General features: G+C 40.0%; 1 protein-coding gene across 7 annotated transcripts in view; it reads right to left on the reverse strand.

The window, feature by feature from the left end:
* tjp2a (tight junction protein 2a (zona occludens 2)) overlaps positions 1-15,280 on the reverse strand; it is a 50,047-nt gene that overhangs the window by 21,872 nt on the left and 12,895 nt on the right. For 5 of the 7 annotated variants that reach the window (XM_047372133.1, XM_047372134.1, XM_047372128.1 and 2 more), the window contains exon 3: positions 2,997-3,050. In XM_047372133.1, coding sequence (XP_047228089.1) covers positions 2,997-3,050 — 54 coding nt within the window. Of the gene's footprint in view, positions 1-2,996; positions 3,051-4,418; positions 4,609-10,812; positions 11,081-15,280 lie in introns of those variants that run through there. The other 2 variants (XM_047372132.1, XM_047372130.1) reach the window with 2 other exon arrangements.

Below are 15,280 nucleotides of genomic sequence, written 5' to 3' on the forward strand. Positions count from 1 at the left end.
TACACCCAAACATTCCTTAGCGATGACAATATATTCCTAATATTTTGTGCAGCATTAATTTCAATGCATCTGAATGCCAGTTAAAAGTTATCTTCATGTATTTTTCTGCTGGGGTTAATGTTCCCCCTTAGCTGAGAACGTTGCCTGAGAATCATTGAATGAATACGCTGATTCCTGACAGGGATATTAATTCATTAATATCTGCACATTATAAACTCTCCTCTGAAGAAATACTGGAATCAAGGTTATCTAACGAAAATGTGGAACAAACTCTGTCTTCAGTGTGCTTTTGAAAGCCGAGTGAAGAGGTAGTAAATGGAGTGATGAAGAAGAAAGGTGCATCTAATGATTGAGAGTCCAAGTGAGCAGAAGACAAGCCTAATCGGACCATAAAGCCCGCTTACGGTTCAGAACTTCAGGAGAGGAACATCCAAACATCCGACAGCCTTTCAGCCTCAGAGTAAACTCCCTGGGCAGACAGAAGCTGTGTGAGCCACTGCTATCAATCCTACAGAAACCCAACAGAACTTGGAGCGGGTCCCGAGAAAGTAAACCGGGTCTGACCCGCCTGGAGACGCTCTCCCCAATCCTGTCCTATGATAAGGCTGTTAAATAAAACTGTTTAAATTCTTTATAAGCTAAAAAGAAAAAACCTGAACGTTCTTCCTCCAACCTTCGGAGAATCGTCTACATAGAAGTTATGGTTGTTAGAGGGATTCATCTGTGTGGATAGGAGCAACATAATAATCCACTTTAGACCTGTAGGGTTAAAAGTAAATCTGAGAATAAAGATTTTGCCTTTAATGGTGTAGCCAATTTAAGCTTCCTGAAGCAGAAACTTTAGCCAGATTCCAGGTAGCGCTCCAGATTTTAGACTGATAATATTTGATTAAATCAGACCGAAATGACTGGGAACGAACCAGTATAAAGATTTGGGCCGATAATAATAGCAGGCTTCAATACTGCATTATGGCCGATAACTGATATTTACCGATATTATATTTCTCTACCCTTTCGATGCCGCCGACATTGCTTCTCTGCTACAGGTAAACACCCACAATCCTTCACTGCAACACCATCAGGTCACATGACCAACCCTCCTTTCATATAGACTTACCAGTGATTTAATTTAAGCACCAATTGGTGCTGTTTGATGATTACGGCAGCTGATAAAAACCTAAACTTCAGGTTCTCACAGAACTAAATTACCATGAGACCAACAGAAAGCATGATAAGGCCTACACAATGATGACTGCTGATGTCCAGGGGTAAGCCACAAAAAGTCACTGAAAAGCTGTATCCATGCGTATCAATGGAAGGTTGAGTGAAAGGAAAAACTGTTAGAAAAAGGGGCACAAGCAACAGAGACAAGTGCAGCCGTTCGATGATCATCAAGCTATTTCAAGAGTTTGTGGGAGATTCACAAGACGTGAAGTGCAGCTTTGAGACGCACCACTCAGACGACTCCAGAACATGGGCCATAATTATCACATTCCCTGGGTTAAGCCTAACCAGAAACATCATCATAAACATCTCAACTGGGCTGAGAAGAAAGAGGTCTGGACTGTTGCTCAGCAGTTCAAGGTCCTCCTTACAGACAAAAGTAAACATTTCATTTGAAAACCAAGGTCCAGAATCTGAAGGAGTGAAAAGGCTCAGAGTCCACGTTGCTTGAGGTCCAGTGTGAAGTGTCTGCAGTCAGTGATGATTTGAGGAGCCATGTCATCTGCTGGTGTAGCTGACAAGCTTTATAGAGATGCAGATTTCATTTTCCAGTAGGACTTGGTTCCAGCCCACACTGCCGAAAGGTACCAAAAGCTGGACCAGTGACCATGGTGTTACTGTGCTTTATTAGCCTTCAAACAGGAATGACCAGAACCCCACACAGGCTGTATGGGGTTCTGTCAAGAGGAAGATGTGAGAGACCAGAACCAACAAAGCAGATGACCCAAAGACTGCTATAAAAGCAACCTGGACTTCCTGAACATCTCAGCAGAACCACAGGGTGATTGCCTCCATGCCATGCTGCATTGATGCAGTAATTCATGCAAAAGGATCCCTGACCACATCTCTACATAAATACTATGCAGACATAGATGTATTGTAGGGTTTTTATTAGTATAATCATCAAAATTAACAGAAAAAGTGATCGACATATATCACTCTGTGTTTAATCTATAAAACAGCTCAATTTATTGGTTTTAATTACTGAAATTAATCAAGGCTTCAATTCTAATCACTTGTATTCATCTTAGAAGAATACAGTTCGCATGCGAGTAAAGGGGCGTGCATTTAATGTCCTCATATCTTTTGTTTCAACATGCAGCGAGAACGAAGCTGGCCGTCAAACCACCTGGTGACTAACAAATATCATCACGCAGGCCGAGTTAAAACCCACTGCGGGATGTTCTGAGGGGGAAGAGGCATTAGCGACCCGCAGCATCAGTTAATGAATGGCAGGAGAGAGTAAAAGAGTAGATGGTCATGGCAGGGGAGCGACAGCTGGCTGCAGGAGGGGGGCGGGGGGCAACATGCAGAGGTCACATGCCTGCAGAGGAAGACCTTGTTCCTGCATTAAATCTGCCTTTCTGGCTTCGGTGAGCCGCTGCACGAGACAATGAGCTCATCAGCGTGATTGCCGGAGCCCAGCTGGTGTGCTGCTAACCACAGTTGTGTACATGTTTACAGAGTAAAACACGACCGAAGGCTACTGGCACCAAAATCCAACATTCAACCTTTAGGTATGGAGCTTTGCTTCAACTCTGCATTTACAAGTATAAAGTGAACTTAAACATGAATGGTACACCAAAACACACGGAGCTGAACAACCCATTTGTTCAGGATTTCCAGCTTTTCTTTGTTCACTTTGCTTTTTCGCTCTAAAAGAGTTTCACAAATAATTCAGATGCACTTCAAGTGAAGCAATCAGAACAGCAGCGTTCCTTGTTTTTGTTGTAAATAATATAAAATGAAGCGTGGGTGCATCTCGGACTCACTCTCTGCAGGGTCACGGTGTACTGCTCCCACACCGTCTCCTCCATGACCGGGTTCTGTGGAAAAACAAAAGGCGAGGAAAAGATTACAATGGGTGGTCTTTATTTCAGAGAACAGATTAATAATGCATTCAGTGATGTAACAAACAAAGCCAGTTCATTAGCTGCAGCTGTTACACAACCAGGGGATACCAGAAGAGGACCAATGACAGGGAGGTTTGGCTAACTTCAGCTAGCTATGCACCGATCGATCGGCCAGAGATCGGAATAGAGGATTTACCCCGCCCCGTCAACATAAAAACTCTGTAAACCAATACTTTGATGCACTGTTTTCAATTAGAAGAATCATATAAAAGTGGGTGAAAGGTGCTTTGATACATATATAGAAAAATGTACGTTCTTCATTTTTAGTTGGGTTCAGATCTAACGATCTGAACGATGCTGCTAACAGCGTTTCTACACAGAACTCCATTAGCTTTGGCTGTTTAGGCCTGAAAAGGTATGAAAAAACAATACCAGTGTACTGAAAGCAGGCCTGGTCTCCATCAGGGTTATTGCATGTCGTAGCTTCACTCCTGTTCTGTGTCACCTTAATGATGACGGTTGAAGAAATAATCCTCTACTAATAAGTTCTCAAAAGGAAATGACATCACATTTCTTTATTAAATAAAAAACATTTAAAACTAAATTATTTGTTAACTAAACAAAAAGTAAACAAGTGAAAAGCAAGAAAAAAATTAAAGAAAAATGCACAAAAATTCCTTATTGTGCCACTGAGACCTTCTTACTAAAACCAGGACTCCTACATAAGTCCGAACACCTGATGGATCAAAACAGCACCTGTGTGAGAACAGAACAAGAACCGACTGGTACCAACCTTGTCTTCAGGGTTTTCACTTCATTTTTAATAAAGTGACACCCAACAGTACAATCAGTTTGACATTTCTGTCATCAGTATTTCAGCTTTTAAGTAACTGACTTGGAAATCCTAGAAATCGTTCCTGGCTGGGAAAAGTCTGATCGGTGAATCAGACAAAGAGCTAAAAAAAACTGCTTTAAAAACCCCTGCAAACTCAGATCAGACTTGACCAGGTTACAGAATGAATTTAGAGCCTAAATTAATGTTTAATGCTGGAAACAAAACAGTAAATTCACCTTAAATCACGTTAAAACTTTCATAGAAATTCTTCAACTTGCATAAAAATTCAAAAGCCACACATTAAACCTTAATTTTGGACCTGACCAACCGGCACTTGTTAAAAAACATGAAATGTAATTCAGATCAAAAATAATCCGCCTTATTTTTCTCTTTTTGCTCAAGCAAATCAAGCACTAGGACTCCATAACAGCATCAGTTGGGTCCAGCTGCGTGGCTCGGACCCAAACCGCCTTGAATCAGCGCCACAGCAGCCGAACGGCACTCACAAGTCCCTGCAGGATGCGGATGGTCTTGACCGCGTGTGCCCATTTCCTGTGCAGGCTGAGGACGGTCTTCATCGTCGGCGGCTGTTGGCTGCTGCTTATCCGCGTGTGTCCCCGCTCACCGTCAGACCGATGTGTGCCACAGCCTCCTCCATGACCACATCTGCACAAACCACCACCAGCAGCAGCAGCAGCAGCTCCCTCCCTGCATCTGCCCGCCTAACTGCCTTTGACGTAAGAGGGATTCTGCTGGCCTACATTCAGTACAAATCCCACCGTCTGCAGAAAGTGTAAACACACAGCCACCAACTTCTGTGCAGGCAGGCTTTGATTAAACACACAAACGCATCCCAAAAAAAAAACAAAAAAAAACAAATGGCTCAAACTTTTAGATCAGGCACAGAAATCTGCACAGCTCAGAGTTTGACTTTACTAAATAATTTTAGACGAGCTGATCTGGGTTTGAGAAAGCCACGTCCCTGGCATGATTTAAGACAGAAGCTCATTCATTCTAACCCTGATTTTCTGATCTTCAGACCACCACGGGAGGTTAGGAGCAGACAACAGACTGCAGGGAGCCCACAGGACTGTCTGCATGTAAAAATGGATCAACTCTGCAGCTCCGACCGCTCTGCACATTCAAACATCCATCTGTTCTCCAATCAGGGTGAGACTGAGGGAAACATTCGGAGAACTATAGGAGAGACACATTATTTTAAAAAATAGCAGCCTCTCTCAGAGGCTTTTTGGATGAAGTAAAGGCTTTTCCACTCTGAATGCATCTTTGCTCTCCACGCTCCGACTGTGACAACAGCTCTGAGGCGGGCCTGCTGGAGCAGCCGGAGCAGTCGGAGCCTCCGGACCGCAGGGCCGTTACATAACACAGCACAAACATTTCCACTAATGAGGAAGCAGACTAAAATACCAGATCATACTCACAGGATGTGACTTAGAAAACAAATGATTTACAGCAAGGAAAAAAATACTCAGGAAGCAGCATTAAAGAGACATCAGCCTTCTCTGGGTTTATTTTTAGACGCTACATTAAGATGTGGATAAATCCTTCTGCTAAAGCAGGAAAACAGGAGGAGCTCTGCAGAAAATGCATCCATCTATAAGGATTTAATTATTAATTTGACATATCTAAAAAGTAAATGTGCTGATATTTTTAATGTTTTGTTTAGAGTCCTAAATATCATCTTGACTATTTTCCTTGAAAATGCCTAAAAAGCCTCATTCAATATTTAACCAGCCTTTTAACTTCCGGCTGCAAAGCTTACTCTGATTTTCACTTTAAGATCCATTCTGCTCGATAGTAGAGCCTGAGAGTTTCAACAAAGAAGCTATGAAAACCAGATTAAGATGGGAAAATAAGATATTAAAATCAGCCGTTTGTAAAACGTTATTTAAAAACTATTATATTACACAAAAGTAGACCTTAAAGTCCAGACATCATATTTTAATCAGAAATGTCTTGAAAGTATAAAACATGCTAGTAATTTTCAGGCACAACAAAGGGCAAAGTGAACTTTTTGCAACAAAGATTGACGCTTGATGAGCTCCGGGGAGGTGAGCACAGGTAGGGAGGATGAACACCTCCTCACTGACCAAAAAATGTCCCTCTGTTTGATATGATTTTTCTCCAAGGATTTATGAAACATCAAGAATGTTAGATTCAGGAAAAACAACAATTAAAAGCTTTGGGAAGAGGACACGACACAGATCATGTAACGGGCTAGGCGGCTGGCTTTAGCAGGGAGTCAACAGCCAGACCACAAGGCAAACATTAGCATAAAGTTGATGAGAAAATGTTTTCTTTTAGAGCGTTTTTTTATATCGTCTGTAGAAAACCTCTGCTGATATAACACAGATCATTTTATGAAATCAATCACTAACTGCTCTCTTTAAAAATGTTTCTCCTCTTGATAATCAGCCTCAGTTACGACTGTTTCCTTCTGCAAACGGACCAGCAGACTTTGAGTGGCATGATGTACAGAATAATTACAGTAGTGCAATTTCCTCCACTGCTTATGTGGAGGAAAGTGAGACTTACACAAACACTGCATGGCTGCCTAATAGAAAGTATTCTGGTGACAGCTGCGTAACTGGAAGGTGAGTGCAGTAACAATGCTGGTCAGAACCAGAACAAAAATTACAACAGCTTCCTGAATGCTGCCACAAGGTTAATTTTTTGAATAACAGTTTTATATCTAAAGAGGACATTCCCCACTTACAGACATACTGGGCTCGCACCATGGAGCACTTTTAAATCCGTTTGTAGAGTACCGGTTTGTTAAATTTCCAAGCTACTGCACTCAGCTCTCTTGATTTCTACATATTAAACATTTTTACATTTTAAATATGGAAATGAATACGACTATTAGTGTCCAAGCTTGATCAGAGCAGAAATGGAAACACTGAAAATAATCATGTTTGCCCTATAAAGCAATATAATTATTATGGATGTATGATTCTGTGGCCTTTTCTAATCATCTCTTTGCTGCCCTAATTAAATACATGTGCCGCATCGCTCACTGCTACAGCTTACACAACATAAATGTTGATTTCACATAAGACGCAACACATAGTCAAGGATAAACTGATCCAGGAGGATGAAACCCTTTAAGAGGGTTAAGAACAGGCTTAGATAAAAGCAGGACTCACGCTCCATTCTTTGCTCCTCTCGGTTCAACTCTAAGATGGGTTGAGGGGGGCCCGGTACCGAAGGTGAATGTCACTCTGTATCTGTTCAGTTGTATACTCTGTACACTGATCATTTTGGCATTAAATCTTGATTTTATACATAACCATTTCTCATTATTTCACAAGGTAAATACTTTGCTGGTTTTACTGGTTGGGTCTCGGAACTGGAGAGAAATGGACCCGGTGGTGCAGAGCGGGGAAAGAGGGCCTAAAAAACCCCGTTTTACAACATAATAATCTTACGTTTTAATGCCATTTACGTAGGATTTCTGAACATTTTCCATATCAGAAATCCATAGCTTTCCAGACAAAAATATCCTACATTTTCCCTTCAGTTGTTTTCAGAACCAGGTCCCAATAAAGAAAGGATTTGCATAAATAAGCATCCTATCCAGTATATACAATACACCAGTATCTAAAATGAGTTTCCTCTGTCGAGATAAGATTGGGATCTCCGTTATCTAGTAGAGAGCTCAGAGTAGAGTCGCTGCTCCTCCAGATCCAAAGGAGTCAGCTGGGGTGGTTCAACCATCTGATCAGGATGGCTCCTAGACACATCCCTTTGGAGGTTTTCTCAACACACCCCATTGCCAGGAGATCCTGGTTCAGGTCCAAACTTGCTGGAGGGAGTATAAATCCTTTCTGACCTGGGAACAGCTGGAGATCTTCCAATATGAGCTGGAGAGTCTTGCTGTGGAGAGGAACAGTTTCCCTCAATATCCCATCACCTCTGTGCCCCCATCTCAGATAAGCAGATCATTTATTTTAAACTTTTGTTTATCAGAGTCCATCAGCAAATGACTAAATATGTAATAAGATTCAGAAAATCTGAGATAAGGGTAGGAAAAAGGGCAGAAAACCAGGAAGAATTGGAGTGAATTTAAGGCCCAGTTAAAGGAAAGAAAGACAAGTGTGTGTGAATGAAACTAGTAGATATAGGCTCAGAAACCCTTAGCCACTCAGGTCATTAATCCAAGGCACTTTCACTTGAATTTTGAATGAAAAAACAAATTCCACAAAAAGACGGAAGACTTCTAATTTAGGTTCAGATGGTAGAGCTGTTATCTGGAAAGTCAAACGTAACTAAAATAATAATATTATAATAATATATATAATAATACTATAATAATTTGTATCGTGTCGACTCTTATTTTAGAGCCGAGCTGCACCTCAAATTCAACCCACTATTCTGCGTCTGCAGCTGGGAACAGGAGGCTCCAGAACGACCAATATCAAACCACAGAGTGCATTTATCACAGTAGTCCAGACCTGACCCAGAGTTTCAGCACATTGTGAAACTAAAAGTCTAACTTTGTGAGCAGCAGAGATTCCATCTAAAGCAACATTAGACACTATATTAGACACTATGACCTAAAGTCCACAACAGTGTGCAAGATTAACAGAAGCAGCAGAGCAACACAATCTGGTCTGAAGTGTTGCTGGCAATAAACTCCAAATAAAGAAATGTTTTATACTAAGAAACCACACATTTCTGTGTTGTTCAAACTGCAAACAGACGTTTGGAGCATGCAAACAGAAGCAGCTATTGTGACAAAACTCTGGGTCAGACCTTAGATTAGATCATTCTGCAACCTCCGTTAAAAACATAAAACAGAGTTTGCTGCGGACCCTCACCTGTTATAATTTGGTTGCTTCTTTAAACACAACAAGACAACATTTTTCCTGAAACCTAGAAGCTCTAACTGGATGCAGAGAGAAAAGTTGTGACATGGTGCCCTCTACTGGAAACAGGCCTACATTACTGCTTGTGATTTCAAATGAAAACAAATGAGTCAAAAAGATAAATTAAAGGCGCATAAAGTTAAAACAAAAAGGCAGTCCATTGTTACTAAAACATTGCAGATGAGAAATAATGTATAGGAAAAACTAAAGGAGAAAAAAAAATGTCTTGGCCCCAAAACAAACAAGAAAAAGAAGCTGAAATGAAACAGAATAAACCATTGGATACAAGGAACCCATTAAACAAACTAATGAGAATTGTCTAAAATGAGATTTCATAACTTTTAATCTCACTGAAGTTGGTGTCCGATTGGCAGTATTTCACTGCTTTTAAACTGGAACCAGAATCAACCATTTTTCACGGACATATTAAAAGTTTTAACTTTTTACCTGAATAACTCGACATTAATAGACAGATTCTTTACGATACAGTTCAGGATTGACTGGATGTTTTATCAGTTTGTCATTTGGTTTCTTTTTGGCCAGTCTAACCACCTTAATCACAGTTCTGGCCCCAGACTGAAATCATTTACACAGATTATAGATTATGTAAAACAGTTTTCAACATTTCTTTTTTATAAAAGGGAGACAAAAGAGCAATTTTAATGTTTTTCTTGCCATTTTAACCCCTGTAGATCATGTCCTGCTGGCTGAAACTACATTTCTTATACAATTATTTTTTGACTGGATTATTCTACAAATGCTATGGAGCCACTAAAATGTTATTTATGATATTTGTAAAATCTGGTGGAAAAAAAAAGCATTTTTGTGCCATTTTTGCATTTTAGATGGAGCTCATTAAAGAACAGCAAAACTTCATCAGGTGTAACCTGGACTGAATTAATCTACACTGATTTCAGGTTATTTAAAATCAGTTAAACTTAGAAGTGAAAGCAGAAAAGTGATTGTAATGGCTTGCCTGCCCTTTTAAACCCAAAGGATAACTTCCTGGTTGGAAAACACAACAGTGTGGAAATAAAACTGACCAGAATTGGATTATTTTACATCAGGCATGGGCCAGCTGCTGCCATCTAGGTCTATCCAGGTATCCCGAGATCTTTGAGATGGTGAGTTTCAGTACTGCTAAAATTTGACTTTTTAGGTTTTTCCTCATGGTAGCAGAAAAGACCAATAGCTCTGCTTTGAAATGAATCTAGTCGCACAAAAACAAGATGGTGTGGAAACAAAAAGCAGCCCCACCCATAACTCCTGCTAAGGTGACCACATTTACAACCTGCAGCTGCTAAGCAGTTTTAAATTAAAGCAATTAGATCTGGCTATGGATTTCTATTGTTAACAGTTCTGTGTAAATACCATTATATTGCAACAAACTGGTATAATTGTAGATTATGCAGCAATGATATCATTTCTGGCCCATGCTAATGCTACATTGATTAAAGAATTTGTAGAAATAGAAAGCAGCTATTGTATTGTTTTTTTCTTGCTATTTTAACTACTTAAAATGAGTTTTTGCTTGAAAAATGCAACCAGGATACAACTGGATTACTCTACAGCGATGACAGAGTCTCTAAAGCACAATTTATGAACGGTTAAAAATGTGTTATATTAGTGGAAACGGGAAAATTAGAAATGTTATTGAATTTCTTTGCCATTTTAACCACCCTAGAAGGGGTCAAGGTGTAAAACAGAACCGAAAGAGGTTAAACCTGGGGGTTGGGGGGTAGATTATGGACTAGAGCGGATTAAATGTTTGTTAGAAATGGTAAAATAGCCCTTTACTGAAGCTCCTAAACTGACGCTAACTTCGGCGCCGTTCTATCAGCAGGTGCGGCAGGATGCAACAAGCTTCAGCTGGGATTCATGGGAAAAACCTCCGAATATTCCAGGTTTCCACCCCTAAAAAAAAAAAAAAGCCATACAAACAGCTCCAAGATCAGCTATACTCCCCGTGGAGCTTTATAACCCACGCTTGTTTTAAAAACAGACAACTTACGGTTAAAGTGCGGGTCGGATATCTGCTTAGAGAGAGCAGGCCCCCTCCGTTCACTGGCATCGCGCACTTTGAACCGTCCCGGACTGGTACCACTGGTTTCCAACCGAACTCCCTAACTGGAGGAACGTTTCCGGATGGCAAGTCGCCCAAAGTGACGGATAAAAGTAAAAAAATACACAGGATTATGGGTGTAATTGGCTCTTCGGCTTGACTTTAAATCACGAACTTCGCTCCCTAAAGAACATTAAGAGGCAAAAACACATAAAAAAAAAAAAAATTAGCGCCGAGGTCTCTCAGCTCGATCCGGAGTGAACCAACTCAAGCGGCGGGGGTGGGACGCTTTAAAGGTAGCCAGGATAAATTCATGCTCGACGTGACCACCACCGTGTGACCACACCAATAGCTATTTTAACAACGCTTTAAGCGTCTCATAACGACTAAAAACCATTCCACAAAAATTTAAATACATTTACACAGAATATGTTGGCGACTTTCACCCCCGGATGGACTAGTCCGAATTTCCCATTGATTTTTAAAGCAGCCTGCTGTGAAACTCCCAGGCTGACAGAACAAAAACTATGACACAGGAAAACAACAACTGAAGGTTATTTGATCTATTTTTAGGCAGAATAAAAATAAAACTATATCACAGACACAGAACCCTCAGTTTAAACTCCAACATATTCACAGCACTCAAAAGTATTCACAATCCTTAAACCTTTTCACATTTTGTCCCTTAACAACTACAAACTTCAATTTATTTCATTAGGATTTTAAATAGCACACAAAAGGCAAAATTGTGCATACTTTAAGTTAAAAGAAAACATGTTTTTATTTATTTATTTGCAAATAAAAATCTGAAATTTGTGGATTAACACCCTTTTAATCTGACACCCTGAAATAAAACCGATATGAGGCTCATGGTAACTCTGGAGTAGCTGCAGAGATCACCACAGCTCAGGTGGAGGAGTCTGCTGGCAGAACAGCTATTAGACATGCACTTCACAAATTTGGCTTTTATAGAGAAGTGTATTGAATACCATAATAAATCCCTTTTTAAGTTTAAGACCACCCATGTAGGGGACACAGCAAACACATGGAAGAAGGTGTCCTAGTCAGATGAGACCAGAATGCAGCTCTTTGTCCTTCATGCACAGTACCATGTGTGGGGGAAAACTAATGCTGCATATCATCCCAAAACACTATTCATATGGTAATACAAGGTGGTGGCGGCATCATGCTATGCTAATGCTCTCTGCAACAGTCCTGCGACTGGGACAGACGTTCACCTTCAGCAGGACAATTACGTTAAACATACAGCAGGAGAAACAAGGATGGGTTTAGATCAAAGTGTATTTGTATGCATTAATGGCCAAGTCAAAGTTCAGCCACATTTGAGAATCTGGGACAAGACAAAGAAGGGTGCACACAGTTCTTCACCCAAACTGAGTTGGAGCCATTTTGCAAAGAATGGGCACAAATTTCAGAGTTTGCACTTTGAGTTGGTTTATTACATAAAATCTGAGAAAAATGCATCAAAGTTTATGGCTGTAATGTGACAAAATGTGAAAATGTTCAAGGTATGTGAATACTATTGCATGGCACTCTACTGGAAAAACTAGTTCTAAAACAGCTACCAGTTTAGAACAGTTTAAAAATGTAGGCTTACTGAACTATTGACTGTCCCTCTGTAAAAGGTTAATAAAAGGTCAGTTGAGAGAAAAATTACATGCAGTTTTAAAAGGTTTTTTTATTAGTTATTTGTATTTATGTATACTGCATTATAATACTATTACTAGATATTTTCTTTTGGGGGATTAATTTTGACAAACCAATGGCTATTGGTTTTAAAACACTGAAATAATAATTATTTTATCCGTTTTTGTAAATAATTGTACAGATTCATTAGCATCATCTGGGGGTAGGCTTCATATAAGGTCTTTGTGCATCTCTGTTTTGACATTGGTATTAGTTTGATCTGTTGTGTGTATTATTGTGCTAAATAAATATGAACCAATTATGATCTTCTAATACTACAAAACCAAATTGTCTCCATATTCTGCTGCCATAATGTCTCAACTATGAGAAGACAACAAAGGGAATTATCCAGGCAGATAAAGCAGGGATTATCCCAATTATAAAATAAAGGATTAGTCCATGAAAAATGCCCCCCAATTAAAACAAAAACAAATGTCTGTCATGTCCATCCTGCCATCATCCAAAACTGCCAGATAAACCAGAGTTTATCCACCAGTTTGTAAGTTGACCAACAGGAAATGTGGTGGAGAGAGAGGGGAAGACATGCAGCAAAGGTCAACGGGCCGGGACTCAAACCGATGCTGCGTTGAGGACTGTAGCCTCCGTACATGGGTCGCACGCTTTTCCCCTGCACCACGGCCGCGCTTTTTAATATTATTGTACACTTTGTTTTTACTCTCTTGTAAATAGTTTAATATATATTTGTTGCTTTTATTGTATAGTTCATTTTACTGCTTTTTGTTTTCATTTTTACCGTTTTACATGAATACAATACAGCATTTTATTTTACATGTTTGTAATTTTCATCATTATTATAAGTTAACAGTTTAATTTCCTGGATAAATAAAGGTCTGAAAACATCAGGCTGTCTTCAAATTAGTCATGTAGAATCACTACAGTGAGTTTTCTGGAAGAGGTGTCAGTGTGGTAGAAAGAAGCACATTCCAGAGCAGATAAAAAATGTCAAGCATGGCTCAAAATAGGCCAGCCTTATGCAAAACAACCTCTCTGACCTGAATCATTTGAGGGACTGGGCCATTAAAACAATGAATCTTTCTGGATCTGACATGTCTCTCTGATTAATCATCATCCTGGGTGGAGGAGAGGAAGAGGAGGAGGAGGGGTCCCTGCAGGAGGGGAGTGTTCAAATACTGGTAAAAAAAAAAAAAAAGGAAAGAAACAGTAGCCTGGGAAACACTGAGTCACTGCAATTTATCTCTTTTAATCCCATGTCTGCAGAGCAATTCTGCTTTTGGATGTGGGCAGGTTTGAATCATCCAGTGACAGGACTACGCAACAGTTTCATAAGAAGGTAAAACGTCAAATTTTCATTAGGACAGAAGTCTGCAGTCGTTTAAACCAAAGAAAGGTCTTTAACAGCAGCAGACAGTCAGTTACTACGATGTTCCACAGGCTACTCTGGCCTACATGTGCAGAAGGAAGTTAACAACACGCATAAGATAAAATCAGATCTAAACTAAACAAAACTGTTTGAGGGCAACAAACAGAAGGAAGTTAATCATTTTAATGTCTCAACTCCACAATAAACGAGATTCTTATCTTTAAAATGGACTTCAAAGACCAAAGGAAAACCTGCAGCTTTCAGGAAAACTGTATTAAACGTGGTTGGGCTTAGAATGTCACTGAAAGTTATTTCAATAATTCTATTCAAAAAAGTAAAATTCAATATACACATTAGGTCCACACCGTCATTTATTACAAGCATTTATTTTCAGAAGATTACGGCATACAGCAGTGGTGGATGCTGGTCTTTCAAGGAGGGAAAGCTCAATTTCAAGAGCGCTGATTCATTGATATCGCTGTCAATCAAAAAGGGATTCAGCCTCAGACAGATCATCCAATCATCATGCAGAAGCTGAGCGTCCGGGCCAGCCCACTGCCCCATAGACCCCCAGAGACACTGAGCGTCCGATGGGCGGGACAAAGCCCAGCATTTCTGCTTCGCTATTGAACTCACTGTTTAAAGCACTGTGAAGCTGCGGGAATGTGTGAGAGGAAAGCCGCGTCGTTACCAGTGATAAGAAGCTGATTCTGAACAAAATCAGAAAATTAGAAAATTTAATCACATACATAAGGCCAGCAGAAAAGGATTTTTTTTTAATACAGATATGTTGTGTTACGGCCTACAAAATCATGGGGGTGACTGCTGACTTGACTGGTTTCCAGCAGGCATTCAACGACACTCTACACAACACAAGGAAAGTAGGCAAAAATTAATTGCTAAAGATGCATTGATCACAGAGTGCCAAATACCAGTATATAGATAAAAAGTTTAGTGGAAGGAAAAAGTGGAAGAGAAAAAGGCTCTCGCAAGGAGGATAAGCCAATAAAGGTCATTGCTAAAGCAGTTTACAGAAGGCTTTATCAAAGTGCATCTTTGGAAGTGGAAGGAAAAAGTGGGGCAGAAAAAGGCTCAGACTTGACAGTTGTCCTTCTGACTCAAGGATTTTCTCTACAAGGATGATACGCCACAAACGTTTATTGCCAGGTTTATTAGGATACAGAACCCTGGCTGATCCCAGACTGCTGTATCTAAGTATATAAATAAAAAGTTTAGTGGTAGGAAAAAGGGTTGTGGAAAAAAACGCTCTGACCTGACAGTTGTGCTGCAGGGTATAAATGACATCCTGCACAAGGGGGATTAGCCACCAGAGGTCCTTGCTAAAGTTTACAGCATGCTTTATCAAAG

This window comes from Girardinichthys multiradiatus, chromosome 8 (genome assembly GCF_021462225.1).
Source record: "Girardinichthys multiradiatus isolate DD_20200921_A chromosome 8, DD_fGirMul_XY1, whole genome shotgun sequence".
NCBI classification, from domain to species: domain Eukaryota; kingdom Metazoa; phylum Chordata; class Actinopteri; order Cyprinodontiformes; family Goodeidae; genus Girardinichthys; species Girardinichthys multiradiatus.